Here is a 17,108-nt window from a genome sequence, read left to right as displayed (position 1 = left end):
TTCAAAAGTATTGGTTGGCGATGGCTGTTCTCTCCTCCCCCTCAGGGCTAATGTAAAATGACATGTTTGCACACTGCCTCTCAAAGCTGGACTTGATTTAGAGAGCTGGGGTTTTCTGGATATTTCTACTGTGCCAAATGCTAGGATGTTCAAATGCACAATACAAGGAAATTAGAGGAAATGAGCAATTTTGAGGATAAACCACAAAAACGTTTGTTTAATGAAAAGATGTTGTGGAGTGTGTTTGTCTGTGGTTGTGGGTGTCTGTTTGTGTTCTGCACATACTGTGGTTTGAGAGTTTCACCAGTTTTAATGAAAGAATTTTAAGAGACAAAGTAGGCCTGTTACTGTACAGCGTGTGCGCTCGCAGCCTCCATTACACATTTGGAGCAATTTCGGATTGTAAAAGTAAAATTCCAAAAACAACAGAATATGAAGAGAAAGAACAAGTAAAGATCCAGGACTTTGTACTTTCATGAGGATTCATGGGGTAGTAACTCGACCAGCAATGAAAGAACCTGCCAAACAAAACCAGTTGAAACACCATAGAAAATCATCTGCTTATTCTCCTGTGTGATCTGTTTGTCTATGAAAAGTGCTGCTGTACTGCTTCATATTAAGGTTGCTGTGTTCACTGCCTGTATGTCAGACGAGTACTTCTCATCACTGAGCACTGTAAGAATTTACAGACTAGCAGTGTCAACAGTAGCTATGGCTATCAGTGCCAGGTGGCACTAATGTACAAGTTTATGCACTAAGGCATCTTGCGCTGGCTCAGAGGCGGATAGCACCCAGGAATATTCCCTACATTACATAGCATTATTTTCTGGTGACATATGGGTGTGTACGCTAGGTTTGTGTGTGTGTGTGTGTGTGTGTGTGTGTGTGTGTGTGTGTGTGTGTGTGTGTGTGTGTGTGTGTGTGTGTGTGTGTGTGTGTGTGTGTGTGAAGGAAAGGGAAGGCTGACTGATTCATGCCCTTCTGTGTTTTAACATGTGTTGGCTCCCTGACCCTTGTTTCCAACATTTGCCAGCAGCTCTGAAGGTTTCCATTGCACTGTGATGGTTTTGTTCAATGCAGTAGCAAGGAATAGCTATGCTGCATGTGTGTGTGTGTGTGTGTGCGTAAGACAGTGGACTCAGGGGGGCTTTGTTGCTTAAAATATCCTCTAGGACAAGAATGAAGAGACAAGAAAGGAGCTGTGATGGTTCAGGAGTTGGGGTGTAGGGTCACGGAGTGGGTGGGTGGGGGCTCAATGCAGAGAGAGAGAGAGAGACAGAGAGAGAGAGAGAGAGAGAGAGAGAGAGAGAGAGAGAGAGAGAGAACAAGAAAGGGAGGGAGAACAAGAGACAGCGAGCCAGTGCACCTGTTGGATCATCTGTGCTTTAAAACGTTTAATCACTGTCTCTGGTTACGCACACACACGCCACAGCATGCACACACATCACCCTAAAGCTCCACTGTTCTCTGCCCTGCCAGAAGTATCTTGTAACCACATTGTCCAAAGATACACACACACACACATATATATACACTTACAGAGGCTCAAAGAGCAAAGGGAAGAGGGTGTATAATCTTATACTGTAGCAGCCACCTGACTACCATATACTGTAGCCCACCCCCACCATAGTGGAAACACATGCCACTGCACTGTACACTATTCACACAGGAACACAATGGCTGACAATCCACATGCCTGGCAGTGCTGTGATGCCACTGGGCTCCATTTGCGAAATCAGAGTGGTAGGTGAATGTAGAGGATTATTTTTACTTCTACTCTAATCATCAGTATTTTTTCATGTGGAGGCTCACATACAAAGTCGGTCAGATAGACACAGAAACAGACTTTATTTCACAGACTTTGTTCCCATACATTTTTCAACACCAAAGCGACGCGTTAAGTCTGTTGTCACCACGTCACGCTTTCTATCTTGCTCAAGGGTTACAGCTCTGAGTTCTTTCCACACCTGTGTCTTTTACATTTGACATATACCGGTAGTAATAATTGTCCAATGATTAACACTAATGACACATCAAGAGCTGCAGCTGCCATAAACGTCTTATCATAAAAGTTTGTCTTTGACCGTCACGACACTAATACTGTAGCTCCTACTGAGACACAGATTTAACGAGTGAAGTGCTGCCATTCACATTTACAACTTCACAAATAATTGACAAAGTCGGTGTGCAAAGCAGGTTCCATCTGATTACATTTTATATTTTTGAACATTTGACCCACGGTACAGCTAAAGACTGAGGGCCACTACATCACCCTTTGGCCTAGATTCTGTGGTGTGTCTGTGTGTGTGTTTACACAAGTATCTATGCATGTGCTCATATGAGTTACATCACTACAGTATATATCCGTATATGTGTGTACAGATAATATGAATCTGTGTTTGTGTGTTTGCTTCACGGAGCAAATAGGAAAAGAGAGAAAGGAGGGGAGGGGAAACAACCGAGAAAGAGTGATCACTGGTTGAGACAGCTCCACAGGGAGGGTTGTGTAACTCTTTGCTGCCGTTTGTATGTAATGTTTAAGTAAGGTCGAGGCAGGCGGTCTGATCAATACACTGCATGACTGTGGCAGTTGTTCTTTTCTTGCTGTCATGCACCACTGCAAAAAAAAAAACCCACACACAGTTTTCATTTTGTAGCCGTGTTGTAAATCTGTAGCTTGTGGGTGAAACATTGATGCGTTTTCAATTGGAAGAATAGGCTCAGATTTGTTGACAGCTTGTCCTCCTCAGTTTGCCACATTCTTAATATGATTCTTTATGACTCAAAAATGATCACAATGCTTGAAATGCTTGTTAGCATATTCATTAAATAATTAACAGTATCATCCAACATGAGCAAATAGAGAGATAGTTTGTACAGATACTTGTTATTACGGTGAAGTTATGGGACACAGAGGAAAAATAAATAAGTTGTCTAAAGAAATTATTAGAATGCATGAAATCACAGCCAGGGACCAGATGATCTCCAGTCAACAAATCATTCAAATCAAGAGTGGGATTTTCTGCAGCACTACAATGTATGCACAATTTCTGCTCCGAATCTGTTTTCCTCCACTAATGTGAACTTGTTCTCCGTAGGGCCCTGTGTAGCCCAGGCCTGTCCTCCCTACCCCAAACACACATCCCTCAGCCTTTAATTGGAGAGGAGTAGCTACCCAGCTAGCGCAGCACTGGGACCCGAGCTGTGGCCACTGAGAATGCATTAGCATTAGCATTGCAGCGGACCATCCTGTACATAATGATAACCTCAAGCTCTGGCCACTGGGAGCAGCCTCTGTTCACACACACACACACACATACACACATACACACACAAACACTCCACACACTCCCTGCCCCTGTCTTCCACACGCAGTCACGAAAACAAGCAAGTGCAATGCAACCCCAGCGGTGCGCTGCTCCACTATCGGAGAGGGGGGGGGGGGGGAGGAATCAGTTGCCGCCGTTCGGCTGAAAAGTGTGTGTAATGAACTTGAGTTCCATTGATCGGGACTGCGAGTACAGAACCGGGGGCTGTTTGTCCCAGAAGGGCTGCCGTACTGCTGCTCGGTAGCCCCTCATAAATGTTTGAGAGGCCTCAGCCGCTCTAGATCCACGCTACCTGGGTTTAGATTCTCTGTTACAACACACACTTATAGACACACACACAAACACACACACACACACACACACATCCAGGTTGATGCTGATGATGGACGGTCGGTGCTGGTGGTTGAGGGGATCGATCGTTACTTGATGACATTTAGTTGGTGTGCTGTGTGTTTGTTGACACTGTTCAAAGAGATTTGAGAAAAGTGCAGAGTTTGCCACTTTGTATTTGTGGGGAAATCTATTCAGCGTGAGAATTTCTGAAAAACTTCCCCTCTGTCTTACACTCTCCCTTTTAAGTCTCTGTCCAGGCACAGAGGCTTATGTTTGCAAGCATGTGCTAATTTGTTTGGCGAGCTCTACCTTCCTATGTCGTACCCCTAAGCTCCAAGGCCCTCAAGTGGCCCCTGAAAGCCCCCCGTATGTTCCACACATGATTGATATTACTGCAGATATCACTTAGAAAACACCTGACGTGCAAGGCGGACCATCCGCGCCTCCTTTTGACTGCTAAGTATCAGCTGACGGGAGGTCCTCTGCGTTATGCAGCCGGTAATAAAAGTTGAGCATTGATTTTCTGTAGCTGCTTGTAACTGTTAATGTTGAGACATCAATAGCAAAAGCAAAGCGCTGGTGCCTTAATAGGAGACCGAGAACGTGGAGGGTGCGAGCAGAGGCTGACTCTAAATCACAGAATCTATCCCTGCCGATCGATAGGACAGTAACTGCAAGTGTCCCTCTGCTTTCCTAATGTTTTATAATAAACTGACAGCCTGTAATAAGGCCAAGGGAGAGGGAGAATGAGAGGGAGGGAGGAGAGATGGAGGGCAACAGTTTCTCCATAGCTTGCCCGTCTTAAATCACCCCACATGGGAGTGGAAGGGTGGAGCAGAGAGGGAGTTAGAGGGGAGGAAAAGGTTTTTTTTTTTTTTTTTAGCAAAAAAAAGAAAAAAAAACTTTTACAGAAGCATTTGTCTGGTTGTACTCGCTGCTAGTGTAGTTAGTGAGTGTATTGATGGAGGGGAGCAGAGGCTTAGAGGATGTGTCCTGTAGTGCTTTGGCTGAGCCAGTGAGTTAAAGTGTATTAAATCTTACTGCCACCATGCAGCCGTCACCATATTCAGGCAGAAGAGTGCAGAGCTGGGCTGCACGTGTTATGACTCTTACTGGGTGTGGATGGTGTTGAAATTCTCAGGGAGATTACTACTCTTGCAACACCTCTGGTAGATGGTGAGAGAACCTGCTGCTGCTGTACGCTGTTACAGGGGTGCTGTGTTGTGATAAAGTTGCATCAATCGATTTTGCTTGTGCACTGCACCGCAGTGCTTGTACATACAAAAGTACTGTTACTTAATTTCTTCATGTGCTCGTCCTTACTTGAGATGACATAGTTAAGGTGAAATATATTACATTTGAAAGTTACATCTCTTTACGCTTAAGACAAAATGTCAACATCGAGACCATTTTATAAGGATATACTGTTAACATTTAAGTTGTCTCTTTAACAAAGAAAATGCAAAGATCATGTTGTTTACCAATTAGCTCCCCCTTATATGCCTTGGCCTTGATTTTTGGTTAAAATAGAATGTATTTACCTTCAGTTACAGTATACTTTGTATGATTGTCTATGTAATAGTTGTTGATTCTACAGTCTTTATCTTCTATCTTGTGGTTTAATTCCCCATACAAATGTACCCACTACTCTCTATCTAGTAGGTTCCCACTGAGGAACAACAATGATGTAGCTTTTTTTTGTCTTATCACCATATTTATCACTTAATACTGAGGTGCATCCATTTACAAGTCCCCCTTCAAACAAACCCCCCTTTTTGTGTTGCTTTACTCTTTGATAATTGGCCTTGTTTGAAATCAGATAAAGACCAGTGTAAACATCATCAGCGTATAAATCCTGGTAAGATAACACCTAAAAAGAGAAGAAAGAGAAGAAGGCAAGCTTCGGCTGTAAATTGGAGCGCCACTTTGGAGATTATCTGGAGAAAATGTAGAAATCCACTAGGAAACTGTAAGATATCTGAGGCGATAACACCAAGGCTAAAGGGAGGCTCAGGTCAGGGGTTAGAGTCAGTGATCCTCACTATCCCTGCCGCCACAACTCACCACAACTGCTGCTTAATGACAACAGCCTGCAGCATTGCCAGGTAATGGTGGCAGGCTGGAGACCTGGAGCATTTATTGCTTGATAAAGTCTGAAAGCCTTTTAGGCAGCCTCATTACATGGAATTCCCTACAAAGTGGCAGCCAGCGTTGGAAGCCAACTGCTCGCCATGCTATTTTTCTTAGGCTAAAATGGACAGAAAATAGGTGAAAGTATTAGGTTCATTGCTTTAGGGCACACTCTCACCTACTGCTGATGAGATGAAAGAAAATAAAAGAAAAGTCAGGACATTCAAACATGATTAGCTGGGTTTGGCTCTATCAGAGACAAAGTTTGAGTGACTTTTTTTTTGTTTGTTTTCTAAATTAAAATGATGCCTGAAGGAACCTGATGCTGGGTAAAAAGATTTGTTTGAAAAGTAGATGAGAGTCCAATACTTTTCAATCAGTACGAGTTTGCCGAGCACTTCAGCAAGCCTCTAAACAGAGTGATGAAAAAGCACTAGATGCAGCCGCTCTGTGCATGGATTGCACTTTATGAACCTTATACATACATTTATAGTCTTAGTCCCACCGTAATCATCACCACTGTACTTTCCATCACTACTGTCATTGCACCAATTCAGTCAGTAATTTGTAGGACACACAAGCATTTGTTAGTCTGGAGGGCTGCATCCCTAGTGCACACACACAAATACTATGAAGCAGGCTCTGATTCGTGCTACATCTCACACACACATGCACCATGTACAGTAATCTGGATCATTTCTCATGAAATTCAAATACATAAATCATATCTGTGGTAATTGTAATACCTAACATTAAATTCCATGTATGCTACAACAGTTGACATGTGAAATGTCTACAAACCACATGTGACATTATCTCAAAACAAAACTAATAAAGTCTGAACAGGGATACCTTATACATTCACTGCTCTCACTTGTGAGGGTTGATGAAAGTGTGGGAATATTACTAATCCTGATGTACAGTAACCATACCTAACCTCTATTATTGATCTATATATCATAGCATCTGTATTTCTAGTAAAGGGTAAATTGATTAAAGCAATGCTGCCTTTATTCTGGAAAAATAAATGTTTTATTGAATGACGCTGTTTCCTGGTCCCTCTTGACAGCCACAACTCCTGTTGAGTCAAGGTTTCCCGTTGGCCAGAGCCAAACAACTACCAACTCTACTTGTGTATTGATCAGGTCAAAGGTACACATGATGACTCCATTCTGTTACAGCCCAGCAGAATGATTGGCTCCTTTACAAAGCAAGCAGCACACAAAAAAAGACTAAAAACATCCTCATTATGTTGTTTTTAATGAAGCTGTAGTGTTGTGCCAGTTATACGCCCCATTATTTGGCCCTTACATTGGTCTCAATGGGTGTAAATATTGAACAGTCGCCCCCTTCCGATGTTAATCAATCCCCGACCGAATTCTAAATGATTCGGTTCGTTTCAGGAAATTAATATTTGCCAGGCTTTTCAGGAGGAGAGGAGGGGGAGCGGTGTACATGAATTAGCCAGCTTCCCCGATCAGGGCATTGATTCTGAGCAGCCTCGGCTGTTGCTTAATTAGGACATACCTGTCTGGGAATTGTGTGTGTGTGTAGGTGTGTGAATGTGTTTTCTTGTGTGTATTTTCTCTTATTGTGTGGAGAGACAAATGTTGTCTGATAGAGTAATAGGGAGAGTGATAATGCTTGTCTTTTTTCCATCAAGGTTAATCACGTTTGCTGTGTTTGTGTTGTTGTCAGCAGATTGGTGTCTGACCTCGTAGTGCACAAAACAGAGAGAGTCTGTCTTCAATGTGTAGTGCACTAAACATACTAATGAGCGACCCGTCCTAGCATAGGGGTATAAGGGGGGTACAGGATTATAGTGAACACCATAAAACAGGATATGGGCAGACTTAACACTGGTTAGAAACCAGCCTCCTGCAAAGAGACATAAACTGGTTCTTAGTCAGGTGACAGAGGAAAGTATGCGCTACAATATCTAGAAAAATTGTCAAGGTTTATCTTCTAAGTGCAACCAAACTCAAAACACAAGATTGGAACCTGCTATAAAACACTGATGTATAATTAAAAGGCCAGTTGGTTCATACACCTTAATTTGAGCACTACAGCCCTGGCAGTATGTGATTTTATAGCAAAATTTCACTTTATTTGATATACGTAATTACAATAGTACTTAAAGCATTTTAAGAGGGAGACAGTCAGAAAAAAAAAAAAAAAACACTGAGCGAGGACGGAAAAGAGATAAATGGCAGTTCAGACGTGGGTGAAGATAAACAAGGGGCAATAGAGTCGGATCTGAGGATGGAGTTGTGATAGATCGAGTTGTACAAAGATGGATGTGAAAGAGAGACACAGAGAGAGAGAGAGAGAGAGAGAACGGAAGGGAAGAGCGATGAGAAAAGAGACAAAGCAAAGGGCTGAATGGATGGTAAGGGATGGATGGGTGGGCGTCTCTAGGCTCCAGCCTCCCAGCCTGACTAATCACTTGACAGACAGCTAATGTGGTGCTGAGGCAGCTCCTGAATGACTGGCTGTCTTAGTTCTAATGAATGGACTGATTTCTGATCACTGACCTGCAGCTTTACTGTACATTACACGTTATGTTATTGTTCTGCATGTTTTGGCATTTATTTCATTTGACTAATTGGATGTGAAAACAGTCATTAGCCCAACCAATCAGACATCAAGGTGTCATCTTCCCCTCAGTAAGAAATGTGAACATTTCTATGCTTATTCAACAGCAGAAAAGAGACTTTATAATCAGTTACTGATTGTAAACAATCTTCTGATACATTCATTTTCTTGGTTAATTTGTATTATTCATATGTTATGTCATTTTCTAACTAAAAAACTAAATCAGATTAGATTAATTGCATCTTTACTTGGTAGAGAAATCAATCAAGTTGAATTAATGCTAATTTAGGCAGATGGATTGTATTGCCATTATTTTAGATTCAAAACTTAAGGTGGAATCAATTTAATTACTGTGTAATACAGTGATTTGACAAAACACCCATGTGAGGTCTTTAACTAAGTCTATATTGGGTTTGACTGCCACTGTCCCTCCGCAGAGCACAAATCAAATGAGCCTCAGTTCTCTTCTTTATCAGCTTGTCATTGGCTTTCTTTCTGCTAAAGGCTGCGATGCTGGGACATTATTTAGGGCCATGTCCACAAATCTGCTCTCTCCGCTGGGAGCATTTACCACCCCATGCTGGTCTGGTTCTCCTCTCAGCTTACAAAGACTGGCAGCACCTGTCTCACCCAATTACACCTGATGGGGTTTGACCTGCTGAGCTGGGTTAACTGGCTGCTGGCTGAACACTGTCTGACCTCTGTCACCGAGTCTGGTTGGCTAATATGGAAAGTGTCTCTGTGCTGGCATGCATCAAACACACATGTGCATGATTACATGATTGAAGTTAATCAATGAAACTTGTTATTTTTACTTTTTCCACCAACAGGTTTCCAGAGAGTTTAAGCTGCACAATATCACAATATAAGGAAGTTGTATTTAGGAAGCACACTGTTTTCCTTATTTCTTTTTATGAAATTTCTTTCTTATAATAGTGTAAGACTTCCATGTAATAGCTGGAAGCTGCCTCTCATAAACTCAGGTTTCTACTGATTAGTATACAGGTAGTTGGTAGTTATTCCTACCTAAAATTTGTGGTGAGTCTCTTTTTTCACTTCTCTCAGCCTGAGTTTGAACTTGTGACCCATTGCACACCTCTGGTGCTGATCTGTCACCTGGCCATATACAACAACCTGTCAGTCTTTCTATTAGCTCTTAAAGCCTTTTAAAGAAAATCAAAGACCCATTAACAGTGGTCTGACACCGGACAACAACTCGTACTAATCCTTTTCTGAACTCTGACCCAAGCAGCACTCTCTCTCTCTCTCTCTCTCTCTCTCTCTCTCTCTCTCTCTCTCTCTCTCTCTCTCTCTCTCTCTCTCTCTCTCTCTCTCTCTCTCTCTCTCTCTCTGCCATTTTGTGTGTCTCTTGCTCAACACAACACTTGACAACACTCAACTCTCACAACCATTCCTCACTGCCCTACAAACACTTAAGAGATCAATGCTCTAAGAATGATAATCTCCTCCTTGATAGAGGGTGAAAGACTAAAGACTGGTGACAGAGAGAGAGCGAGGAAGTGATTGGAAGAGATGGAGAAAGAGAGGGAGAAAACAATATAAAAATAAAGGTGTAAAGACAAGTGCCTCCCCTCAGCTGGAGTGACATCTATATCCCTGTCTTTATCGACAACTGGCTTAACTAAGAGCTCTGTTGGCAGGGAGCAGGTGACTGATCGTCTATCCGCAGAAGGAGAAATTGAGAAAGAGAGGTTTGAAGATAGAGGGAGAAATATTGAGAAAAAGCAAGACACAAACAGAGTGGTAGGAGAAGAAAAGAGGCAGGGAAAGAGGGATGAATACAGACTGCATCACTACCTCCATGACTCACATAGAGAAGCTAGTTGCAGTATTGGTTCTAGTTATACTTGTAGTGCAGTCATAGTATTACTGAAACAACTGCATTTCTACACATGAGCTATTGAGATACTGAATAATACGGCAAAAGCCCAGATTATATCAAAGTTGTGATAAGACCACATTATGTCAAATACAACTATGGCTATATATAGATTAAAACCTTTAATTAAAGATGGAGAATGGTTGCAGTTACAGTAATGAAGATGTGCAACCTCCACACCATTGCTTTCTGCCTTTCAGTGGAAGTATCTATTGAATCCTGTATTAGATTAGATTGAGATTGGCAAATCGTTGAGGTTGCAAGAGTGGTTTCCTCAAGCATGTGGTAGGAGGAGCATTAAAGCAACAACATTTCCACTGTATCAAACCTGCCATAACTAATACACCCATTTATTCTACATTAGCCTCAGTTTAAAGTGCAGTGACCACTTTTAGAGATGTAATAAAGCTAATAAAGAAGGAGTGTTTAATCTTTTAGTTGAGCAGTCTGTGCAGAGCTACTTCCATGCCTCATTTCACTACAATCCTTATTAATTGGCTCTGCTTGTGAAGCACAGGCGGCTTTCTAAACATACACACATGCACAAATACACACCTGCTTTCCCACTGCCACGCACATGATGCACATTCCCTCAGGTAAAAGTACATATCGCATCCCTCTCACAGCCAACCACGCGCACACACACACACTCACACACACACACATCTCTGTTCAGCAGCGTGTGATATTAATCAAATCATTTTCTAAATCTCCTGGCTTTACATTGCTCAAGCCCCTCCCTATCCCTCGCCCTGCATCCCTCCCTCCCCACAACCGACACCACCTCCGCTTTCTCCAGCACTGATCCCCTCAGCTGGCTCTACGGTGTCCGTGCCGGCTTCTTTTGCAGGAGGCCCGGGCAGCGCCGGAGAACAGGCACTGCCGGGGGCGATACATATCCCTCAGGTGAGCCTTTCATTATGGATGATGTTTCTGCCAAATTATTTAGACCCTGAGCCCCAACAACAACCCAGCCCCCCCCACCCCACCCCACACAAACAGAACGCATCCATGCACACAGACATACACACTTCTAAGCCCCACTGAAATCCATCCCATCCCTCCCCCTTTTTTTTTTTCTTTTGCTGTACCGCAAACAACACTAACACAAACATTAATCCTGCCTGATTACTTCAGTGTGTGTCCGTGTGTGCATGTGCTTTTGCCAAGTAGTTCATTAGTCCCTCTTTCTTTGTTTAGAGGCAGTAAAGAAGTGAAAGCGTGACCCTTGTGGATTATAGATAGGTGGAAGGAGGGGAAGATAAAGAAAATATTCATCATATGTATACTTCTGTTGCTCCTTTCAGTGTCATAGAGGGGACAGGCTGAGTGAAATTATCTGAACACCATTGGCTTCAGTAGTGCAGGATGTTAAAACTGTGTGTGTGTGTGTGTGTGTGTGTGTGTGTGTGTGTGTGTGTGTGTGTGTGTGTGTGTGTGTGTGTGTGTGTGTGTGTGTGTGTGTGTGTGTGTGTGTGTGTGTGTCCCTCAGAGGCAATTTGTTGCAGACTTGGTAAGAAAGAGACAAAGATGACAGTCTCCTGGCAATGTCTGACCTCGGCTTAGAGAGTAGAGAGCAGATTTGGGATCTCATAACAAACACACACACACACACACACACACACACACACACACACACACACACACACACACACACACACACACACACACACACACACACACACACACACACACACACACACACACACACACACACACACACATCAACGTTACCCTTCTCTTCATCCCTTAACTCATTTGGCTACTTATCCCTTCCACTTCCCTCCCTACCTGATACCCTTGGGCTCGGCTCCCTCCCGCCTTTCTATCTCAAACGCTCCATGTTACCTGCCTCCCACCAATTCCCAATCTCTCCCACTTCGGCATCCTCATATCTCCTCCTTCTCCTTCTTTCCTTCCTCCCTTCTCCCCTCCTCAGTTGATCTCTGTGCCCTCCAATTCCCTCCTTTCCCGCCCGCTCAAAAAAACCTGAAATTCACCTATGAATAAAAATAAATAAATAAAATTCACCCATATTCCCTTCAATCTCCCCAACATCAGTGTCTCGTGCACTTACTTTCAACCACCCAGCTCTCCCCTCCCCTTGTTCCTAGCTTACTTACTCAGTTCATGGTTCCCAGTCATCCTGTACAATTACACATGTCTGCAAACACTATGATTCATTCAGTCTAATTTTATTGATCGAGAGATTAATGCTTATTCCAAAAATGGATGTCAAATTTGAAACATGTAAATTATTCATATTGATTTTAGATTATGATGGACTTATGATTATTGATGTGTAGCTACCCCTTCACTCAACCTCAGTTTGTGCACTTCGCAGCAGTAGAGGTACAAAATGACCAAATGAGTTACCTCCCCTATTTCCTTCCTCCCTCACTTTCTCTTTTGTCCCTTCCAAACCACTGGTCCTTTCCTTCCTCCACTCCCACTTCCCCTCCTCCTCTTTCCTTTCCTACTTTTCCCTCTTATAGATCTTTTACAAGTACCACATCTTCATCCTTTCTTAAAGCATTTACCTGCATTTGAATTCATAACGAAATTGATTCCTGGAAAGCTCACCCTTTCCCCCAAACCTGCCTCCAAAAAAAAAAAACCTATGAGAGTTTCAGAGACTCACCCAGGCTGAAGAGGACCAGGAACTTGAGGCAGACGAACTCCCGCTGGTCTAGCTGCAGGGAACGCAACTTGGCCACTAGCTCCTGGGCGTGACTCAACAGGTTGTTCAGGGTGGCTCCAGCCTGTGAAGCAATCACTGCATAGTCCACCTGAAATAAACAGGGAGAATAATGTTAGAAGATGGTCAAGCAGCAGGTCTGAGGTAGCCTTAAAAAAATACCCTTAAAATAGGTCAGAAATACCCTTAAAATGAAAGACACCCAGTGAAGATTTTGACCACTAGTACTGTATAGAGAATACAGCGCTACAGACTTCCATTGATAGATGCACATGGAGTCAATATTCAAGCATCAGCAACATGGAGGGTAAAATGGCTAGGCTGCTAAAAAGACAACACTCTGTGTAGCTGCAGCAGATTTAATACATATTATACTACCCAGACATCTTTGGTCTGTCTGTCAGAGAGCGAGCCACTGGTGGATGGTTTAAAAACAGCAGCTGCAGGCAGAAGATTTTTTCAAGTTTAACTGTATTTTGTGACAACATGCTATGGGCATATGGAGAGAGCATGAGAGTTCACATCCGACTAACTAGACCTGCCAGATTTGACTTCACTCTTTGTGAAACAGAAAGATGCTGAGGCACAATAAAAACAGATGTGGATGGATAGATAGATAGATAGATAGATAGATAGATAGATAGATAGATAGATAGATAGATAGATAGATAGATAGATAGATAGATAGATAGATAGATAGATAGATAGATAGATAGATAGATAGATAGATAGATAGATAGATAGATAGATACTCTTCTTTAGTTCTGACCCATTCACCCATTTAAATACACAAACACACGCACACACACCTTTTTTCCAGGTGCACCTCATAACTGCAGCCGCAGCACATTTGTCTGGGAGGCAAGTCCTTAGCTGCCACTCACAGTAAGCAGGACCGTATTAATTTTTTATATTTATTGACAATTCATTACCATAATTGACTGCGTGAGGGTTTCCAGGGGAAGGTAGATGTTGGCGTGCGCAGTTCGTAAAGCTCAGGGAGGAAGAAGGTCCCTGCGAGCTCCCATTTGCAATTAAAAACAGCCTGGATTTGGAATTTATTTATTGTGTAAATAGGATGATTGGAGCCTGTTTTTCATCTCTATGAAGAGGGGTCGGAGTAAAGCAAATGTTAACAATGCACTACGTTTTTTCTAATCTCTCTTTTCCTCTCCTCTTTCCTCCTATTCTTACCTTTTTATCTTTTACTACACCACTATTGTACCTCTCTCCCTTTAACTCCTTTGTCCCGCTCTCTTTCCCTCTTCCCACCTTCGAGACGGTAAGAGTTATGACTCGGTGAAAAGCAGACACTGCCCCCCTTCCAAGATGTCAATCAATTTACATAAAATCAACTGTGCATGAAATAACTTCATTGAAGGATTGGACTGTTGATAGTTATGCCTTGGGTTATTGCCTCCTAGCCCTAAGTAAAAAGGGAGATGAAAAAAACGCTATAATGTCGCTATAGCAGACTTAGCACTAACCCTGGTGACCTGCATATCAATCAATCAATCAATACTACTTTATTATCTCTCCTGGAGAGACATAGAGTAAATATATGAATAAACCTTCAAATCTTAACCCATCATGAATACGATGAAGGATCTTAGCTGAACATTAAAGATGAGCGTGGAAGGTGGGACCAGGGGTTTGATGTGGATAGAAAATGTACCTTGTTTGAAAGCACAGAAATCCGCGCCCAGCTGAGGAACGTCTGTTTTTGCATTTCTTCATCATTTGAATTTCATGTACACCAGGAGCGTTGTGCTATCAAAATATCTGGATTTTCATACTGAAGACTGGTTGCAAAGCTGCAAGGCCTTGTTTAATCATTCAGCAGCTCAGTCCGGTCTTTGTCATTTCATGTTTGCATGCATTCTGACAAGTTCCACTTTGCATTTGGTCTTATGACAGGATAGAGAACAAGCCTCCTTTCTTCACTTAAACCCAAAACGAAAAAAACTACTCATGGCCATTTCTCACTGCTTTTGGTGACATGATGATATGCAGCAGCGCAGCAAACGAAAGCCAGAAAATATTTGAAAAAGACAGGAATTAGCAAGCAACATGAGGGCAAGAGAATGAGCAAGACAGAGAGCAAATGACAGGCTATAACAGTAAATCTGCTGCTACCATGGATTTCTTTTCAAAGGTCAGTATGAGTGCAGCATATGACTGACGAGAGCAGCTTGATTCAAAGCAAAAGGGGAGAAACATCTGTCTAAACTCTCCATCTGAACAAATCCTCTCTATTCATGTCATATTTTTCTGAATAGACGTGAAAATATCTGCCAACCCGAGGACAGATCAGTTATTCCCAACACGAAGTTTGTCAACTTCAACTTCTTTTGTGATACAAATTGCCTAATCTGTCTTGGAATTGATCAAAAGAATGATTAACCCTTGAAAATCCCCCCAGTGGTGCTGTTTTAGGTGTGTATCACTGCTACAGCTGTTGAGGCAGAATTGGTTCAGACTTGTGGATCAAAAGTACCATATTTGTGCCTTAGTATCAGTATATCTTTTCATTATGGCTTTTTGATTGTATTTTGTAAGGAGTTGTGTTTCAAAGGAGACCAGAGTTATGACTGTGATCAAAGACGTTGCAGAACAGTAGCTTTTTTATTTTCTGATTATCTGTTCAGGGGTTCAAACATGAGAACACATGAGTCATGCCTTTATACTGGGCCTGGTGAGTTATTTAAGTTGTGTGGCTTTAGTGAAAAATTACTCCAAGTAATGTAAAATTGCAACTTGACTACAATTAACCAGGAAAACATCTGGGAGTTAATCGTATCATAAGGTATTATAATATGTTATTATTCATGACAATATACAGTATGACATCATATAGACCAGTATATATTTTTACATATGCATATTGTTTAAGTTATTACAGTATAGTATGCAGGCCCAAACAGCCATTATATACGTATATATTGTGTGTGTGTGTGTGTGCATGCAGCATTAGCTATGGGTGATGCTGCTATTGTGGTCTACATATCCTCGGTGTTATCACTGTGCTGTCACCCCTGGCCAGGCAGAGAATAATAGGAGATAATGAACTGTTTCAGAGCCTCTCTCTCTCTCTCGCTCCCTCTCTCTCTGTCTCACACACACACACACACACACACACACCCACACACACATACACACACACACATTTCCCCACTGACCCCCCCAACACCAGCTGTTCATTAACCAAAGTATGCAAACGAAACCGCCGTCCTGCACCTCCCCTGACTATCAGTCCCTCCTCCTCCTCCTCCTCCTCCTCCTCCTCCTTTCTGGTCTTCAAACTGCCCTTTCCTCTTTGCCTCATCATCTCATTCCCCCTCTTCTTCCTCCTTTTCTTTCTTTTTCTCCTCCTGTCCTCCCTAGTCTCCCTGCACGTATGTCCTATGCTTCTCTCTACTCACTCGCTTTTCTCTTCTTCTTGTCAGCTTACCATTGTCTTCATCACCCTAATGTATTTCTTCCCATGCTCCTTACTCACTCTTTGCTGCTTCCTCCTTTTTTCTGTCTCTTTTCTTTACATATATCTTTCTCAGTTCTTCCTCTTCTCCCTGCCATGCTGTCTTGTCCCTACTGCAGTTTCTCTTATTTTTCTCCTCTTCTATCTCCATCTTCTTTCTTTTTTCTCCTTTGTCCTATGCCTCAGTTTCTCTCACTCCTCCATCTACTCTCCCCATCCCTTTATTTTCTTCCTGATATTCTTGGGCAACCATCCTCTTCCTATTCTGTCTGACCCGCTCCTCTATCATTTCTCCCACTCTCCACCACCTGTTACCCAAACATCTCTCATTCTCTTTGGCTCTACCCTCTTTTCCTCTCTTTCCCGATAGACGGGCCACGTCCCTTGTTCTAATATTTAATCCACTGCCTATTGTTGTAAAAACATTTCTGTTGAAGAGAAATGTTATTGAGGAGCCAACCAATCAATAATGTATTATTTTTCGTCTCATTGACAGCCACATCACTGGTCAGAGGCCCGTACATGATGGGCAGTGTCACGTCTTTATGCATAGTTTTTCCCATAACTGTGCATGTGTAATCTACTCTCTTTATTTAGCATGCATTATTCTGCCTCTGCTCTTTTGTCTTGGTTGCTTACTTTTGG

At 42.4% G+C, this 17,108-nt stretch overlaps 1 protein-coding gene across 1 annotated transcript in view; it reads right to left on the bottom strand.

Moving 5' to 3' along the window:
- Positions 1 to 17,108, bottom strand: part of nr5a2 (nuclear receptor subfamily 5, group A, member 2) — a 66,338-nt gene that overhangs the window by 8,930 nt on the left and 40,300 nt on the right. Inside the window, exon 6 of the mRNA XM_083969636.1 lies at positions 12,929 to 13,076. Coding sequence (XP_083825762.1) covers positions 12,929 to 13,076 — 148 coding nt within the window. The remainder of the gene's footprint in view (positions 1 to 12,928; positions 13,077 to 17,108) is intronic.

Source organism: Trachurus trachurus (assembly GCF_905171665.1).
Source record: "Trachurus trachurus genome assembly, chromosome: 4".
NCBI classification, from domain to species: domain Eukaryota; kingdom Metazoa; phylum Chordata; class Actinopteri; order Carangiformes; family Carangidae; genus Trachurus; species Trachurus trachurus.
This window is presented reverse-complemented; position numbering and strand designations above follow the sequence as displayed.